This window comes from Ammodytes marinus, assembly GCF_949987685.1.
Source record: "Ammodytes marinus genome assembly, chromosome: 8".
In the NCBI taxonomy this organism is placed as follows: domain Eukaryota; kingdom Metazoa; phylum Chordata; class Actinopteri; order Uranoscopiformes; family Ammodytidae; genus Ammodytes; species Ammodytes marinus.
Genome location: NC_137212.1, coordinates 19,153,370 through 19,172,602, shown reverse-complemented (window position 1 = coordinate 19,172,602; position 19,233 = coordinate 19,153,370). Strand labels below are relative to the sequence as shown.

At 41.7% G+C, this 19,233-nt stretch overlaps 1 protein-coding gene across 3 annotated transcripts in view; it reads right to left on the bottom strand.

The window, feature by feature from the left end:
- tle2b (TLE family member 2, transcriptional corepressor b) overlaps positions 1-19,233 on the bottom strand; it is a 72,602-nt gene that overhangs the window by 24,201 nt on the left and 29,168 nt on the right. For all 3 annotated transcript variants that reach the window (XM_080032803.1, XM_080032805.1, XM_080032804.1), the window contains exons 5-6: positions 3,279-3,341; positions 1,962-2,036 (exon numbers count right to left, since the gene is read on the bottom strand). In XM_080032803.1, coding sequence (XP_079888929.1) covers positions 1,962-2,036; positions 3,279-3,341 — 138 coding nt within the window. The remainder of the gene's footprint in view (positions 1-1,961; positions 2,037-3,278; positions 3,342-19,233) is intronic.

Below are 19,233 nucleotides of genomic sequence, written 5' to 3'. Positions count from 1 at the left end.
GGAAAGAAGGGAGAGGGGAGAGGGAGGGAGGGAGAGAGGGGAGAGGGAGGGAGGGAGGGGAGAGTGAGGGAGGGAGGGAGGGGAGAGTGAGGGAGGGAGGGAGGGGTCGGGTCATACAAAAGGGGGTGTGTGGTTAGAAATTAAGACAGACAGGTAAATAAGAAAGAGATATGAAAACATTATAAGCAGGAGAAAAGTAACAAAGAACAAAAGAGAAGCAAGAAGAAGGGAAAAGTTGGGGGGGGGGGTGTAGGGGGGTTGTGTGCTTGGAAAATGGGAGGCAGGAGGAGGTATACAGAGGGTGAATGGAGGAGGGAAAGTGAAATGAAATCAAATCCACGTGGAGAGCCCAACAGTGAGAGACAGGAAAATAAGATTGAAGGAAGAGATATAGGATATTAAAGAGAGATTAGTGGATTAAGAGGTGAGAAAGATGGACACCAAGGACATGGGAAAAAAGAGTAAAAGCAAAAGGAGAGGAGAAATAAAACGATCAGTATGGACACAGGGAGAGGGTTCAGTTTGAGGCGATTTGGTATAAAAAGGAAATGCAGGAAGAGGGAGATGGAAAAAGAGAAAGAGGGGAAATCATGGTAAAAGCAGGGGGAAGTGAATTAGTTGAGTGGGAGGGAGGGAGGGAGAAGATAGGCACAGAGGGTGATTGAGCACAGGAAGAGGAGTGGGGGGGGGGCAAAGTGTGCAGCGGAGGGAGCAAAAAAGATAAGAGATGGCACAAAAAAACAAAGGAGGACAGAGGTAAGAGGAAGAGGATGATAAAAGATCACAAAAAAGGAGGGATGAAAAAACCCCAGAAGGAAAATGAACGGAAAGGAAAAACAGAACATGGAGGGAGGAGGGAGGGGGGATGATGGAGAGAGAGCGGAGAGCAAAAAGAGCAGCCACAGATAAAGAAAGGCTATTATCCTGATTATGATGTGTTTTTGTGTGTTGTTGAGTTGTCGAGCCAGTGTTTTTCCGACACAAATACACTCACACACACCTTAGAGACACAGCAGAGTGTGTAGTGCTGGGAGGAACAAAGGGTTTTAAGTAGACAGTAATGTGATCAGCGCTCTGACAAGCTCTGGAAAGCAACATCTACCACGCTACTCTGGAGCATTACCCAGTGTGTGTGTGTGTGTGTGTGTGTACATTATACAGACAATAATGCGTATGTATTCTATATGGTTATAAAATGTTTCTATATAGTTAAGGTTTGTATGTTGCTACATTACAGTGAATGAGTCAGTATGCATGTTGTTTGCATTTGTTATTCCTTTATACGTACAGTTGGTCCTTTAAACTACCAGCAGCTGGGGGCTTTATAAATCGCTATTTTACTGGGAGCAGTGATTCATTACATCTTGGTTGGTTTATATAGCTACATCTTCCAAAATTGGTAACAGTGTCCAGTAAAAAAAAAAAGAAGAGACAGGACACAACGTCACATGTTCCACTGCCACATCATATTAATCTGGCTTTATACCGTAGGAACACACCCCACACTCCAGATTAGACGCTGATTAACATGCATTTACAACAGGGTTGGTTGCTCCCTCAGTGGATATAAAATACTTGAAACATGGACACATCAAATCTTAGTCCTTCAAAGTCCAGTTTTCAAATTCCTCCCCCACGTTAATTCATAGCATGCTATCAGAGGTTTCCCAAGCAAAGTCTCATAAAATAATACCTGCCTGACTGAATCTAGCTTCAGCACTATGAACATCGCCATCTGGGCAACAAACTGTACACGTAAACATCTTGAATGATGCTTATGTTAACGCCTGGATTAGAATTTTCTAATCTACATTTTTATAGACCAGTGATGAAAGAATTTAATCGGGTGACTCTTATTGGAGCCAGACTGGTCAGAACATCCTTAGTTTATGTGTGTGTGTTTGTGTAGTTGTGTGTGTTTGTTTGTGTTTGAGTTGACATAATGAATGGAAGTGACTCACCCCAATAATGGCATTGAGCTCAGCCATGGTGACTTGCTTGGCCCTCTCCACTGCTTGAACCACCTGTTGCTGGTGCTACACACACACACACGAGCACACACACACACACACACACACACACACACACACACACACACACACACACACACACACACACACACACACACACACACACACACACACACACACACACACACACACACACACACACACACACACACACACACACAGAATATTAACACACACAGAATGCCACAGAAATAAAGTAAGGAGAAAGGCAAGTTTCACTGCAATGGTGTGTCTTTGTTGAATGTTGGTATAAATAAAACATAATAATCTTTATTTTACACATATTTTAACCATTAAATTTAGCCAAAAATGTATGTACAGGGTATGTACATCGATGTCTGGATAGGGCAACCATGCTTCCACACAACGCTAACACTGACAAAAGAGTCACACAAATAGACACACACAAAAACCACACTACCCACAATCTCAGTTCTGTTTGCACAAAATTCCAATGTAATCAGTCGCACAAACGTACATATGCATGTGTGCAACAGTGTTCACACACACACACACACACACACACACACACACACACACACACACACACACACACACACACACACACACACACACACACACACACACACACACACACACAGTGTCAATATTGATCAACTTGACAGAGCTGTGACCATTGTGTCTCCAGGGAACACACTCACAGACAAAAGAAGTGTGTCTGCAGGCTTGTACTCTGATGTACACACATCCAGCGCACACCCATGAGAATAGTAGACTCACACAAACATGCACATATAAGCACATCAAAAAATTGAATAATATTTATTTCAATAATATTGCTTTTTAGATTGTATTAAGAGACCATTGTATATAAATTATATATATAAATTAAATCATAGCTTTAAGAAGCAATTCATTAGAGGTGAAGCGCACATGCAGAGATTGTGATCATGTTGCTAAATGATAAGGTGGCCCAAAGCACATTTTTAAGAAGTGGCTGGAATTGAATGTCACTATGCCATAAGAACTGTAACTCTGTTTTGTTTGCAGGAACACTTATACCCATGTTAATTATTGCATATGTATTACAATTACAGTTTTTGTTTTTTTTTGTCAATAAAATTAGAACTTTCCCTTTAACTTGCTTAAAATGCAATTTCATGTATTCACTGGTGCATTGACTATTCTGAATGAAGAGAAAATATGGCATAGGCCAACATGGGGAGCAGTCATACACCCTTATGATGTGTTTATGTGCAAGTGTGACTGGCGTTATGTGGCACTTACCTCTTGAGAGAGAAAAGGGATGATCTGAGCGCAGATGGCACTGAGACGCTTGACAATCTCAGCCTGTGATGGAGAGAGAGACAGAGAGAGGAGACAGAAGGAGAGAGAACGGGTGTAAGATCATGTTACATATTGCAGGATAATAAGTACACAATGAGCAGAATGAATGATACGCCTTTACAGCACATTAAGCATTTGCTGCATTAAAACACCTTTCTAATGAGCGAGGAGTTTTGTCAGTGAGTCTATGACACTGAGAGGGGATAAAATATGTGTGTGTGTGTGTGTGTGTGTGTGTGTGTGTGTGTGTGTGTGTGTGTGTGTGTGTGTGTGTGTGTGTGTGTGTGTGTGTGTGTGTGTGTGTGTGTGTGTGTGTGTGTGTGTGACAACAGAGATGGCAGGATGAAAGCAGCATTGGAGCTCCAGTCATCATCCAGTCTTTTAGCACCATCACACTCTCATTTAGCTCAGCCTCACACACTCTTACCCACTTCACACACACACACACACACACACACACACACACACACACACACACACACACACACACACACACACACACACACACACACACACACACACACACACACACACACACACATGCATAAAGAGCAGAGAGCAGAGCCCCTTTAAACATGTCTCTCTCAGGCTCTCAGCCTGTCACATCCGGCTATTCAGTGCCATTACATTTGTCCATTTCCCAAAACTCGCAAAAACCCATCAAAATGCTTTCCCCCCCTGCTCACACTCACATAATGCACACACTCACACTCGCACACGCACACGTGGCAAACCTAGTAACCATACAGCTGCCTCTTCACACCATACAAGCACACAAAACACATCAAAACACAAGCACACACTCTGTCACACAAACACTCGCACACACACACTGAACCTCTGCGGTGTGTCTAATTCTATCTGTCTGAGTGCCCTCAGCCTCATTTTGTTCTCTTCTTCACTCAGCCGTTCTCTCTTTTTCTACAACAGCTCTCACACTGAGCCATTATTACCCTATTCATCCTCTTCCTCCCATCTCTCTCCCCCGCTTTCTCTTTCTCTCTCTCTTTCATCTCTCTCCCTTTCGTTGCTCGCTTTGTCTCGATTCTCCCATCCTTTCATTTTTCTATAATTCTCTTCCTCTCCATTTTAATTTATCCTCCTTCCTTTCCTGCTCTTACATCACTCTTTAGTTTTTTTCTCTATTACTTTGCTGTCACTCATTAAAAAAGGGCATACTACATACATACATTTTTCGGGGTCTGTCTATTTTTCTTTCCCTCTCTCTTTCTTTATATCCCTCTATCCAACACGTTTCTGGTACTTAAAGATACTGGGGAAGAAGAGAGAAATACAGCAAAGGAGCGATGGAGGGAAGTCCAATGACTGACAGGGCTGTATGCACCATGCAGCGAATGCACACACACACACACACACGCACACAATCAGCCAGCCTGTCAGTTAAAGCATGTCTCATCATGACTTCAGAAACTGGCTATCACCAGACACACAGCTCTGTATAGAGGACAGTCTTATCACATCATACATGTGTCAATGCATGCATGTGTGTATGTGTGAGAGTGTGAGTGAGCGGCTGCTTGCGCCATAGCCCCTCAGTGTAAATGCATGTATAGTGTTTGTTCTGACCATAGTGAGGAAAGTGACTGACAGAAAAAGAGAGGAGCAGGAGATTTGGTATAACAGAAGAGCAACAAGAAATCGCTTATTGGCGTATACAGTCATATGAAAAAGTTTGGGAACCCCTCTCAGCCGGCATTATAATTGACTCTGCTTTCACAAAAAAAATATAAAAGTGGTATGTCTTTAATTTACCAGGAACAGCTAAGTACTGGGATGTTTTCCAAACAAAGATTTTTTGAAAAGCAGTATTTGGTTGTATGAAATAAAATAAAATGTGAAAAACTGGCTGTGCAAAAATATGGGTACCCTTGTGGTTTTGTTGATTTTAATGCCTGTAACAGCATGTAAAACTGATGAATTTAAACACAAACTTGGTTGGATTATGTTGTTAAGCCTTGAACCTCATAGAAATGTCTGTTTAATCATGAGAAAATGTATTTTAGGTGCCTAAATGCAAGTTGCACTTCTCTTTGACTCTCTGCTGAAGTGAGACAGAATGGGATCATCAAAACTGCTCCCAAAAGATCTTAAAAACAAAGATTATTCATTATCATGGTTTAGGGGAAGGCTACAAGAAGCTTTCCCAAAGGTTTCAATTGTCAATTTCGACTGTAGGGAACGTTGTCAGGAAATGGAAGGACACAGGCACAGTGGCAGTTAAACCCAGGCATGGCAGACCTGGGTTTAACTGCAACTGTGCCTGTGTCCTTCCATTCCCTGACAACGTTCCTTACAGTAGAAATTGACAATTGAAACCTTTGGGAAAGCTTCTTGTAGCCTTCCCCTAAACCATGATAATGAATAATCTTTGTTTTTAAGATCTTTTGGGAGCAGTTTTGATGATCCCATTCTGTCTCACTTCAGCAGAGAGTCAAAGAGAAGTACAACTTGCATTTAGGCACCTAAAATACATTTTCTCATGATTAAACAGACATTTCTATGAGGTTCAAGGCTTAACAACATAATCCAACCAAGTTTGTGTTTAAATTCATCAGTTTTACATGCTGTTACAGGCATTAAAATCAACAAAACCACAAGGGTACCCATATTTTTGCACAGCCAGTTTTTCCACATTTTATTTTATTTCATACAACCAAATACTGCTTTTCAAAAAATCTTTGTTTGGAAAACATCCCAGTACTTAGCTGTTCCTGGTAAATTAAAGACATACCACTTTTATATTTTTTTTGTGAAAGCAGAGTCAATTATAATGCCGGCTGAGAGGGGTTCCCAAACTTTTTCATATGATTGTATATGCACTATAATATTTTTTTATCTATTCAATGACGTGGTTGGATTAAAGCCAGGATGGTCATTGGTATATGTTTGACAGAGAACTACACAAACAAACATAACCAAATAAACATGACTGCACGTTAAAGCATAGACACAACAATCATTGTATTGTATATATGTTTTATATGCTTCATGAAAACACAATGTTTTTGATCCACTTCTGCAACACAACAGCATCCTGACACCCCCGTGTCCTGGCTGAGAGGCATTGGATGGTGTCATGAGTGTGCAAGATGCCTATCAGCCGATAGGTTAACAAAAGAGTGAAAGTGAGCTCAGCTATGGCAGTCCGAGTTGGGCCAGGTGGCACAAATAACACGGCACAGTCTCGTTCCACAGCACTGCCAAAGCACAGCCACCAGGGAGTAACTGGCAAGGACTGGCCGGATGGAGGGATGAAGGGATGGAAGGATGAACGGATGGGTAGATACAAAGGAAGAAAGGGGGCCGGTCAATAAACACCTGAGGGCGGATAAGATGCCAACTGGCCGGGGGACAGAGAAAAAGAGAAAGATACAGAGGCAGAAAGCCTATGTGAAACAGATAAAATAAAAAATAAAAAAGATGGAAGGACAAATCCTCTTTCCATTTAGAACAAATATTTCCAATATTTCTCTCCAAAATAGAAAAATAGACAGAGGAAAGGAAACTGGAAGTAAGGTTAAAGGAGAGGAGAAAATAGAATATGAAAAAGAGGGAGCCGGAATGAACTGCAGGACAAGGACAGTCTGTTCCAAAGGCTGTGTTGCACATAAGCCTGTCGGAGCCTGAGGGATGTGCACAAACACACACACGCACACACACACACACACACACACACACACACACACACACACACACACACACACACACACACACACACACACACACACACACACACACACACACACACACACACACACACACACACACACACACAGTCTCTCTCTCTCTCTCATACACATACGCAAAAAGGTTTGATATGTTCACAGCCCCTTGCTGCTGCTTAGAGGTAAGAGACAGAGACACACTTCAGAATCAATTTTACACATCAATCCAAAATGAAAATGACCTATACTAATACCATGTGCACATATTTCCTATGTTTTTCTAGTCAGCTAAAGTCTACCTACAAATGGGAAAAAACTGAATACTCTACTCTACTCTATACTTTAAACTAGAAAGTAACCACTAACCACATGTCAAATGACAAATACAGAGAAAGCAAGCTGACATTGATTCAACAGGCAGCGCAGTCATGGCAAGCAAAGATATCTCTACAACTCGAGGTTGCAGCGTCAGTGCAAAAAATGCTTCCTTGACCCGAAATTTTGCACCTGCATTCAACAAATCCATCACGGCATAAGACGCGACCGAACCAATTTCTGCAATGACACTCGGCTCAGTAGACCAGAATGCAATGCAAGGAGTTTTGCCAAAATAATTTTTCTTTTTTTCTTGACTTCAAAAACCCATTCTCTACTGCACTGGCTGTGCAATTATCATCTCTATTGGTGCTGCTCTCTCTCTCTCTCTCTCAGCCCACATGTTTAACCCCGCGGTGCAAAATGCAACACGTTCCTGCCTGCCCTGTGGAGGCTGGCAAAAGGCATTCTAGGAAATGTAGTAAATGACTAACTGAAATAGAAATAGATAAGACAGGTGGGTAGATGAGGCTGTTGCTACAAGACATAATAACACTCACTCACACAATCACTCATCACTGACTGATGGCGAAACGGTGTATCTGCACGTGTAATTGTCTTAAAATAACAAGGCAGCGTCTGACTGCTTTGACATAGACAAAGCTTGTTTAAGAGGGAGGGGGTCCTATCCTGAGTAAGATCTGGACCCCTAGCTATTGTCTTTTTTCAAATGCTATGAATGACAAGGCGTGCAGTTTTGTATAACTGTAGCATAATGACAGGCTTGTAAGAGGTAAACATGCTATATGAAGGTCTATGTGGAAAGTCTTCTAATCAAGACCAGAAAGTGCAGACAGAGCTCAAAAGCAGGGATTAATTAACACTGAGTTTTTCCCTGCACACTTTTCACTCATGGCATTTAAGTGAACTTAAACGGAGAGAAGCCACTTCCCCTGTGAAAGATCAGCATTGTATTTGCTCTCCCAGCATGAAGCAGAGCAATAGTGGCTCGTCGTTCATCTTGCCAATAAAGCTGGGTGAATTTGAATGTGATGAGCGTGGGTCGAGATTGGCACGGGAGGAGGCAGACGGTGCCCAGTGTGCTGGGGCACTGCCAGCTGTGCCAGCCTCTGAATCCCACTACGGATGAGCATGCCAGCTCTATGGGAGAGGGGGGGAGGGCGTAGGTTTAGGTTATGTGTGTGTGTGTGTGTGTGTGTGTGTGTGTGTGTGTGTGTGTGTGTGTGTGTGTGTGTGTGTGTGTGTGTGTGTGTGTGTGTGTGTGTGTGTGTGAGAGTGTGTGTGTGTGTGTGTGTTTATCTGCCATCTGTCTTAGTTTGCTGGTTTGAATCCGTAAAAGTAGTTTAGGAAACAGAATACGGTTGAGCAAAGCACTTAACCTCATAGTGAATGAGCCACAGAGAGAATGTGATGCATGATAATGAAGGGAAAAAGGATACATACCAACTTTACCTTGAGATTAATATACAAAATGGTTTTGTGGTGACAGGAGGAGCGCCAAGGCTCTGACCTTTATACTTACTATGGTTGGTTGTTCATAATGTTGATGATCTAAAATTACAGCTCAGTGCACTCAAGATCTGGCTTAATTATTGCCTAATAATACATACAGTGTGTGTGTGTGTGTGTGTGTGTGTGTGTGTGTGTGTGTGTGTGTGTGTGTGTGTGTGTGTGTGTGTGTGTGTGTGTGTTCATCAGCCATAGGTGTTTAACCCTTTTTCCTGCATAATAAAACACTCCATAAGAGCTGAAATAAATAAAATAATTGTTTCTAGTCAAGTCAAGTCATTGTTTTTATTTATTAGTTGCTGCTTTACATATTATTATTTTGTATTGTTATTTTTTGACATTCATCCAACTACAATTCGACAAAAGAGAAGAGACAAAAAGAGATTTGTCATATGAGTTAACATAATTTTCCGTCACCACTGGTTTTATTTAATGTATACATCTATGGAAGGTTATTGTTCATGCGATGGAGGGATTTTGGACACAGCCTTATTGTGTGTTACAGTACCTCACAGTCTGGCTGCACAATAGCACTATTTATTACTCTCCAAGAGTCAAGGGGTGTGTGTACACTTCACACACACATGCAAACACAATCCAGCAGCTTCTCTCTGTCTCCTGCTCCCCTCTGTGAGCAGTTTAAGGTAAATATGTGTAGCCAATGACAAACTAATCACCCACTGATTGGGGTTGAAGGCGCAGAATGAAAACAGCCATTCCTGCTTCCTCTCATCCAACCCCCCATCTTTCCTATTACTCCCCATGCAATCAGCCTTTTTCTTTCTCTATTCTGCTGGCTCATTTTTCCACTTCCACAGTCTCTCTCTCTCTCTCTTTCTCTCTGTCCTCTTGCTTTATCGGCCGAGCTCCTTTGCTCTCTCTTTGCCCTCCTTTTCATTCTCTTTCATTTCTCTCTGCTTCTTGCTCTATCTATCTGCCCTGCTTCTCTCTCTGAACCTCCCTCCCTCCACCCCTCCCTCTCTTGTCTTCTCTTGCTCAGTCTTGTTTTCCTCTCTCACTCTCCTCTGGGCAGCGTGCCAACTCCTCTTCTGTGGCGCTGAGCCAACTCCTTTTCTCCTCCTCCTGCCCTCCCTTTCTCCATCCCCCTTGCCTCTGATTGATGGCCCCTCTATTCTGGAAGGAGAGGAAGGGAAACAGAGAAAGAGAGAGAGAGAGGGGAAGGGGAGCAGCAAAGCAGACACAAACACCAAACCACACACACACACACACACACACACACACACACACACACACACACACATGCTCCATACAAAAAACACTAAAAAGACACACGTGAACACATGCACTCTCAGAATTGTGCACAAAAGTACATCTACACACAAGTACACACGCACACACACATACAACCACACACACCCACACACACACACAGAGACACTCAGGCAACAAGGCACACAGAAAACCAATCCAAACAGAGCAGAGGAGAGCACACAGAGGAGAGCACACGTACAAAGAGCTGTGTGCAGAGCAAGCAAAGCCTCCCAGCATGAGATCTAAAAGCACGCACGGTCAAACACACAGACACACACACACACACACACACACACACACACACACACACACACACACACACACACACACACACACACACACACACTTCCTTATCCATAGACACACAGACACACATAAAGACACAGATTCAACCTTCAGTGCAGTAACGATACAAGATAGGCAGCGGACCAGGAAGCAGAAACATTTAGAATGAAAAAAACAGACGGACAGCTTACTTCTACTCAAACACAAGCATGAAATGGAAGGACATAGATGCATGGTGGTCCATATATGACTCTCCCCCCCACACACACACATTCACACACACACACACACACACACACACACACACACACACACACACACACACACACACACACACACACACACACACACACACACACACACACACACACACACACACACACACACACACACACACACACACACACACAGAGAATCTTTTGAAGGCATGTAACTGTGAAACAAAATCAGTGGTCGGTTTATAGTTTTACAACCATCTCTCTCTCTCTCTCTCTCTCTCTCTCTCCCTCTCTTTCTGGTCATAATGTATACTAAGCTATTAGTCATATTCACACTGTGTGCCAACTCACCAGCTTGCATTAACAGACTGCATACGGCTTCAAACTCATGTCGTCCGCATTGCAATCAGATACAAAGTAGCCAGAGTAGCAAAGCTGGTTGAACAGTATGCATGCAAGGCATATAAAAATGTCCACGACACACACACAGACACGGTAATATCTTTGTTATTACTCATCTCCCGGTTGTTTGTGTCCAGAGGTGCTGGAGCATGCACAGTGGTGCAGGATACACAGTTGCTCATATTTTATTTAGCGTCATAGGCAGTGCTTGAATTGAGCTGGTTACACGGAGTACTGGAACATCTGATTTTTGTCCACATTAGAGATCATTATTTTCAGGCCAAACCAGTATGTCCTGGTGAATGCCGGTACAGTGCGCACAAATCTCAAACATAACCTTTGTTGATTCAGTACATGGTAACACACGCAGCTACTAAAACATACTGTATATGTGCATGTACACACTAAAACAAACACAAACAAACAAACAAAGATGAGCCAATACAGTCGATGTAGCTTCTCAGAGCTCCTCTACCAGAGTGACAAAGCCATTAAACTAAAAGGCTAACTCCCTGGGAATTAAATCATCTCATCTTTCATTCTTTCTTTCTCATTGTTTTACCTTCGCTCAACTTATTATCATTCCCTCCTTCCCTCAACATATTTTCTATATCATTCCTAAAGGGTTATCTACCCCACTCTATATGCCTCATTATTCACAAATGAGCTCTGTTGCACATGTATGCACAGGCATTCACACACACGGTATGAGGTGAAATGAGGGGGAGAGACATCAAAGCTTCACACAAACACACACACACACAGAGCACAGATGCTACAACATGTGCAAAGAGGGACTGCATACACCAATGATCAGAGAGAGTACAAACACATGCGCGCGCACAAACACACACACACGTTTTCAAGTCTTTTGACCTCTCCAAAGCCTGTTCTAGTAGACCCACAAATACATACATGCACAACCTAATCCAGCCGTTTAGATGTAATATTTGTTTTAACATAGACAAGCAAAGATGAGGCAGAGGGGATGGGAGTAGAGTGAGATTGAGAAAGAAGAAGGGGAAAGAGAGAGAGGAGCCCAATCCTATTACCAACCAAAGCGGTGAGTTGAGGAATGAAGGCATCTCTTGCATTCTCCTTTACTCTCTCCCAGATGGAATGAGGATTCAGGTCACAACTTCAGCCAAGTAAACCAACACACACACACACACACACGCACACACACAGCTAGACAGCTCGGGCTAATTAGGCGGGGGAATAGGCGCATGCACACACACACTTCTTGCCACAACATAAACAGATAAACATTCTCTCATGTGATCTCCCTCTCCTGCTTGTTTGTACTCCTGTCTTAATCTTCCTCAGTCGCCCGTTTCTGTGTTATTCATTTTCTCAGTTTATTTCTTTACTCTCCTCGCCATCCTTCCTCCTCTCTTTTTCTCATATTTGCCCTTCTCTCTTTCAGCTCGATTCACAGATGTGTGTCTTATATTACATTGTTTGCTATATAACTTCAACCACAACATATTGCAAAAGAAACACTGGGCTACTAAACCCATTTTTTCACCCTACACACACACATACACACACACACACACACACACACACACACACACACACACACACACACACACACACACACACACACACACACACACACACACACACACACACACACACACACACACACAAACACACACAGCCTCATATGTTCAGTGGTAAAATGAAAGGAGGGATCAGGAAGGAAGGACAGCCAGCTGCTTCATCTGTCCTCGTGAGTCCACAGGGGAAACAGTCTGGCTGCTGAGCATCCTGACTATCAAACACAGCTTCCTATATTATCCTGCCTGTTCTGTGAACCAAACAGTCACTCTACCTAGCTTTCAGATATATATATATAAAGTCTCTCTTATACAGTATATATATATATATGAGTCTTATAATATCCTGTCTATGGCGTGTCATCTCGCACATGGTAGGGCAGTGTTCTTCATTGGAGTATAAAGAAAGTGTAATCTACAGCTGACACAATTTCAATGGTACCCTGATTTGTATTGATTTCAATGACTCACGGTGGAGGTTGGGACTATAGTTGTTGCAAGGTGAGAGTGGAGCTGATTAATTATTTGAGTATGTGTGTTGGTGTGTGATGTTTGGCTCACTGGGGCCCAAGTTGGTCATTCGTAGGCTTTTACCGCTGCTGTTATTATCCTAAATGGCATAAAATAAACTAGAATTTCACAATCAGCTCAAGGACACACCGACCCAGTAAAGGGATGCTCTCTCTCTCTCTCACCACTTGGCCAACTTCCTGCCATTTACCCTGGTACATTTTTATAGAGGATTTTTCCCAAAAAGATTTCACACTGAAAGGAATTTTTAAACTCTGGGTCCGTTTACATTTCAATAAAAAATTATTCACACTATTTTCACAGATAATTACACATCTGAGGATTTAATTAAGATCAACACATATTTTACCATCAAACATTTGACTGTCAGATATCAACGAGTGAAAAATTCCATTCATAAAGGAGAACTTTGTCTTGCTCATAATATGGATGCAGAGTATTTATGAGCTCGATTTAGATTTATAATACGATTTTAAAACCTGTATTTTAATAGATGACTTACAAGTATCATGCTATCAGGGCTGATACTGAAGCTACTTAGAGAGAAAAAAAATGTAATTATTTACTTTGTGAACGTTTGTAGCTGTCTATGTGAATACTGTATATAGTATACATTTTAAAGAAGTGTACTTTTTTATTTTCATGAACTGGATTATTAGGTTCTTGTGGACACTGTGATCTTTTTTTTAAATTTTTTTACTGAAATTAAAATAAAACTATTAGACATACCGCCCAATAACCACCTAGAAGGCTTGCATTGTGTAGCATGATCCATTATAAAAAATAATCAGCTGTGACGAAGCTTTCAACTACACAGGTCCCTCTAGGTTATTTCTGTCTAATCTCTAATTAAGCGCCCTCACTGCCCAGGAGCATTGTATCCTAGTATGCTGCTGTACTTGGCTACGAAAAAGGCAAAGAAAATATGCAATAACTTTAAGTTTCCTTGAATCAAGAATTGTTCCTTGCAAAGCTAAATTGGTATCACAGCTAAATGTGCAACCTTGTGTAAAAAAGCACATCTTGTTTGAAGGATTTAAAACCTTTGAGTCCACCATATTTCAATCAACAGCCATGAAGGCTTGACTTAAGACAGGGGCTGCTACTTCTTTTCATGGGATATCGATTTCTAAATAAATCAGCGAGACATGTATACACATCTAAAAGCAGTAATAATGACTACATGCATAATCATAATGAATAAACAATACAGAGTCATCCGAATTGGAGTTAAAAACATGATTTTCCTGCTTCTAGTGATATGATTGTGCAGTGACTTTTGGAGAGGAGAATAAACAAATGATGCAACATTAGCTTAAAGACCATGTGTTTTTCATGAAATGCTGCTCCCTTTCCAGCTAAAATGAAGATACTGGTGTTTTTTTGGATAGGAAATGGGTATGGTTTATACTTACAGTAGCAGTGTATGCATCAGCCCATTTATCTCACATTCTCCACCATGCATTGTCAGACTCCAAACCAGTCATTTAGAAACATTCACCTATAAGCTGTTATTGAAATGCTGCCACAGTAGTCTCCCTGCTCTCCGGTCCCCGGTGGGCTACACTATCCCAGCAAAGAAGTAATGAACCCTACTGCTAAAAATTACCTCTGAAATGATGACGATCCACAAAATATGTGAACATGTTAAAAATACACATTTCACTGCATCACTCAAAATACCCCACAGTCAAGATAATTGGTATTTATTATGTAATCAACATTAATAAATGTTTCATGTATACACACACTCTAGCATACTGGAAGAAATATTACAGGTTTTATAAGTTGGCTGCTAGAGCTGCATAACAATACTGCATGTTACTGTACATCATCTTTTTTTTTGTCAAGAATTGAATTAAATCTGGCTGATTATACCTCTAGTCAGGTTAAAACTTAGGCAACCAATAACATTGCTAATCGGGAAAGTTGTACCGCCCCAACAGGTAAAACAAAACGAACAGGTGAGCAAAGGAGATTACAATCAAGCACAAATTGTGCAAACGCATCCCTGAGAAGAGGCCTAATCAGGCAATAAAAGTGAAAACATCTGTGTGGGCAGACAATACGGGCTTCAACTGTAGACACTGCAAATGTGAGATTGTCATTTCACTACCACTGATCAGCACTGTGATTGGCTTAATGACCCTCTGAAGTTAGCTGTGGATAAAAGGAACATGAAACAGGTCACTCACTTCCTGCCTTCAATATTTTCATATTTTCCCAAGCTGCTCTCTGGTCCACAAGCTCTTGATGGACACACATCTAACAAAGCAGGGCTGTACAGTGCGACAGTTTTGATCGCATTTGCTACTGAAATTGATCACGTGCGATGATGAATACAAGTACACTCGCACGAGTGCTAATGAGCAGATGCTGTCTGTTTGAGACACAGAGGAGTGCTGCACAACACTGCTTAGAGGGCTCTACATTAACACTCTCCAAATTCGGGTAAATGTAGTCTTAGGCAAGTAAGTTATTGAGTCCACCCTCCACTTTGGCTGGTGAAAGATGTGTGCTCGGGACCTAGCGTCTACACTTCACCAACGGTAATAACCGGAAGGAGACGGCACGCAGTTAAGTTTGCGCGTGTGCAAACAAAACATTTCCTGTGCGCCTTCACATTAAAAGCATGTTACTAGCCAAACGTGAGTTGACTTTTTTGAAGCCGGTAAGAACAGGAAGTTCGTGCTTCACAGCCCTGCAGTGCGCTGGCTTGAAAATCAACTGCTTCAGCTGCAGAGAGCAGTCAACAACAGTAGTCTATTTAAACAAAGTTTGAAATAACTGATAAGCCACTGAAGAACTACTCCCAACACATTCACAACAACCTATTTAACTTATCCTAAATTGTACCAATATGTATACTTATTTATTTAATAGGCTATATGTTTTAAAGTTAGGTTTTAATTAACAGAAGGACATTTACCAAAACATTTTATTATTATGAATATAATAATGATATGTATATACAAAAAATATATAGATATTAATTTTATGGGGAGAAATATTTCTGAATCAGCAAAAAATTGCAATTGGCAGGCAGGTTAGATTATTTTGTCTAAATTACAATCAGTGCACCCCTATTAATTTTTCTACAATTATTACTGCACACACTAGGATATGACATTAATTGAGAGTTTCAAATGAGACCAAGATGACAGGCTAAAAGGTAATTAGAGCGAAATGCATGGGTTAAGGTTATGCAAGTTTTCGATCATACTTTGTGTGCTACTGAATTTATTTTGTGCTACTGATTTTTTTTGCTTGCTAGCACCAGTGCTACCACCTAAAAAAATAAGCGTACAGCCCTGCAAAGCCTCTATTTTTCTACGCCCCACCGCCATCTTCCTGTTATCCTGCTGCTAGAATCAGCAGTCAATACAATCCAGCTTCAATCCGTTCAGCATACACCTTACAACAACACATAAGGCACATAACCATATCTGCAAGCTGCCCCATACCAACCACTGTGAGCCCGCAGCACATGACTGAATCCTACAGTCACTGAATATACATGTTGTGCGTCTACACATAGCGGGGGGGACACAGGCAATAACTATCCAGGCCCCAGAAGTGCTATATCAATGAATATAGAGCAACCACAGAGAGCAGTGTAAAAATCCTTATGGCCTCCCTCGCTCCTCCGGGTATTCAGCTACTATATATATATAAATATAGTATGATATGTTAATGGTAGTGGGATAATGTGACAGCGTGTGTACATGTGTGTGTGTGTCTGTATGGGGGGGGGGGGGGGTCTTTCTGGAGTATTCATATAGTTCACATACAATCATTTGAGAAAGAAAAAGTCAGAGAGAGAAGCGAGAAAAAGAGGAAACGACAGAGATAAAGATAGGGAAAGAGAGGTGAGGGGTGACGGTAGAATGCATGTGCGAAATCTGAACGAGTGAGGCACAGGATGAACTGTTACAGCTCAATTAATGGCAGGACATGAGATGGCCCTACCATCGATAATGACACAGCGTTCGCTAGAGTTAGAGAGAGAGAGAGAGAGAAAGAGCGGCAATAGCAGTGATCTCGACAGGATGTTAGGAGGAAGCTGGAGAGGGGGGGAGAAAGAGGAGGAGGAGAGGAAATAAGAGCAGATACTGTTAAATCTATTCATGATTCATTATTCCTCACTGCGGCTCAACATTCCCCTCCCTCCCTCCCCCTTGATGTCTCCATCTCTCCCTATCTTCTCCGACTGCCCTCCCCCTTTCTTGCTATCTTGTTCTTGGCTCAGAATTTCATCTCCATCTCTTTTTCTTTTTCTTCCCCCCTCATCTGTTCTCTGAGGTCTTTATCCGTCTCTTTCTAAAGGCTCCATCCTTCCTGTTTACCCTCTCCTCTTTCATCCGTTCAATTAATCTCCATCCATCCCCTCTTCCCCTCTCGCCCCCTGCTCTCACACACTTCTTCCAACATTAGCTCACTTTTTTCCCTCCAGTTTCTCTATCTCCTTAAAAAAATATATATCTTTTTTCTTTTCAAACTATCCAGCCCCTCTCCCTTTTGAAACATCCTCCATTCTACAACCTCTCTCCTTTTATGCTTCTCTCCTTGTCCACTCTGATGCTATATCTATTTTTTTCCTATCACTCTCTTTTTGATATCCTTTTTTACAGCAGTTCCCTCATTTTATATATCATGGCTCTCCGTCTCGCTCTCTCTTCCTTCATCTTTTTATTCTATTTCTGTCATGTGCTGCTTCTCTGTTTCCTCCTCCATCTGTGAAACTCTTAAGTTCTCTTTGAGTCTCTCTCGCTGCCTGGCATTCCCACCACCCTGTTAAACCTTTTTCTTTACCAGCTCTCTTGTTTTTCACATGTGCTCTTTTTTCTCTTCATTGCTCAAACATATACTGCAAGTTTTTTTTTCTTATCTTTCCTCTTTGCTGATATTGCCCCCCCCCCCCCCCCACGCTCACGCTTCTCAAAGACTCGCTCCCTGGTTCCTGACACGGGGCCTCTCTCTCCCTGTTCATTTATTTTGATTTTTTTTTCTTTGCTCTCATTCTCCTGACTGTAGGTATTCTGTCATCCCCACAACCTATTCCTTTTTTCCACACTCTCTCCTCCTTAGCCTCCCTCTGTCATATTCTTCACCTCTCTCCCCTCACATTCTCCCCCTCCAACCACGACTCAGAGGGGCTGCCAGCACCTCAGTCCATTATTTCTTTTTGGGGACAAGAGGTGGCAGTCCATTTCTCCCTGACTTTGTCGTCAGCCATCGCTCTCTCTCTCTCTCAATCTCTTTCTCTCTCCTTTCTTTTCTCTTCATCTCTGTCCCCTTCTGATACAGTTAGTTAATTGTTGTAATTAAAAGGACAACTTTCTATGCATTTGCTTGGCTTGCTTGGTTACATGAACTTTAAAAATGAGTATGCTATTTTAGTAGCATATTGGAATGTTTAACCTTCTAAAACTTGTAATTACATTTTTCAGAATATAAAACGTTTTACGTGTCATGATTCCTGTTGGGAAATAGTAAAGTGCCCTTTCATGGTTAATTGTTAGACCTGACATTATGAACAGTGAAGAGAAATGACTACATGTGTGGACCTGATCATTAGAGAACACAGTGCATTACTATTTCACAATAACTTGAAAAACAGTAAGAGGACTATATTGATACTGATGAAACAACTGGCAGCTTATAAAACAATATTTTATAATGTTGCTGCTGTAGGAATTAGGGATCATTCTATGCCATATACCTGTATTAGTCAGCTTTATCGTGCCTGTGAAATGTCCCCTGATGATCAACTCTAAAAATCCTATTATGTTACCTCCAACTTCAACCACAACAGTCTAGAGTTAGGATGTAAATTGCATTGCAAGTATATGCACAGAAACCCACATTTTGATGTCTCTTTGCTATAATTGCCTATCTCATGAAATGACAGAACGATTATGAGGTTAGAGTGCAGAGTCTTTCATTTGACGCCTTTTTTTAGAGAGAGATTGAGAAAAGCTGCTCAAACAATGAGCAGCGTTCTTAACGCATATGCCAGGCATGCTGAGAGCTTGTTGTAGAAAAAGAATACCCTCTTGTCTCTACATAGCGCATGAGAACTCTGCAGAGGGCA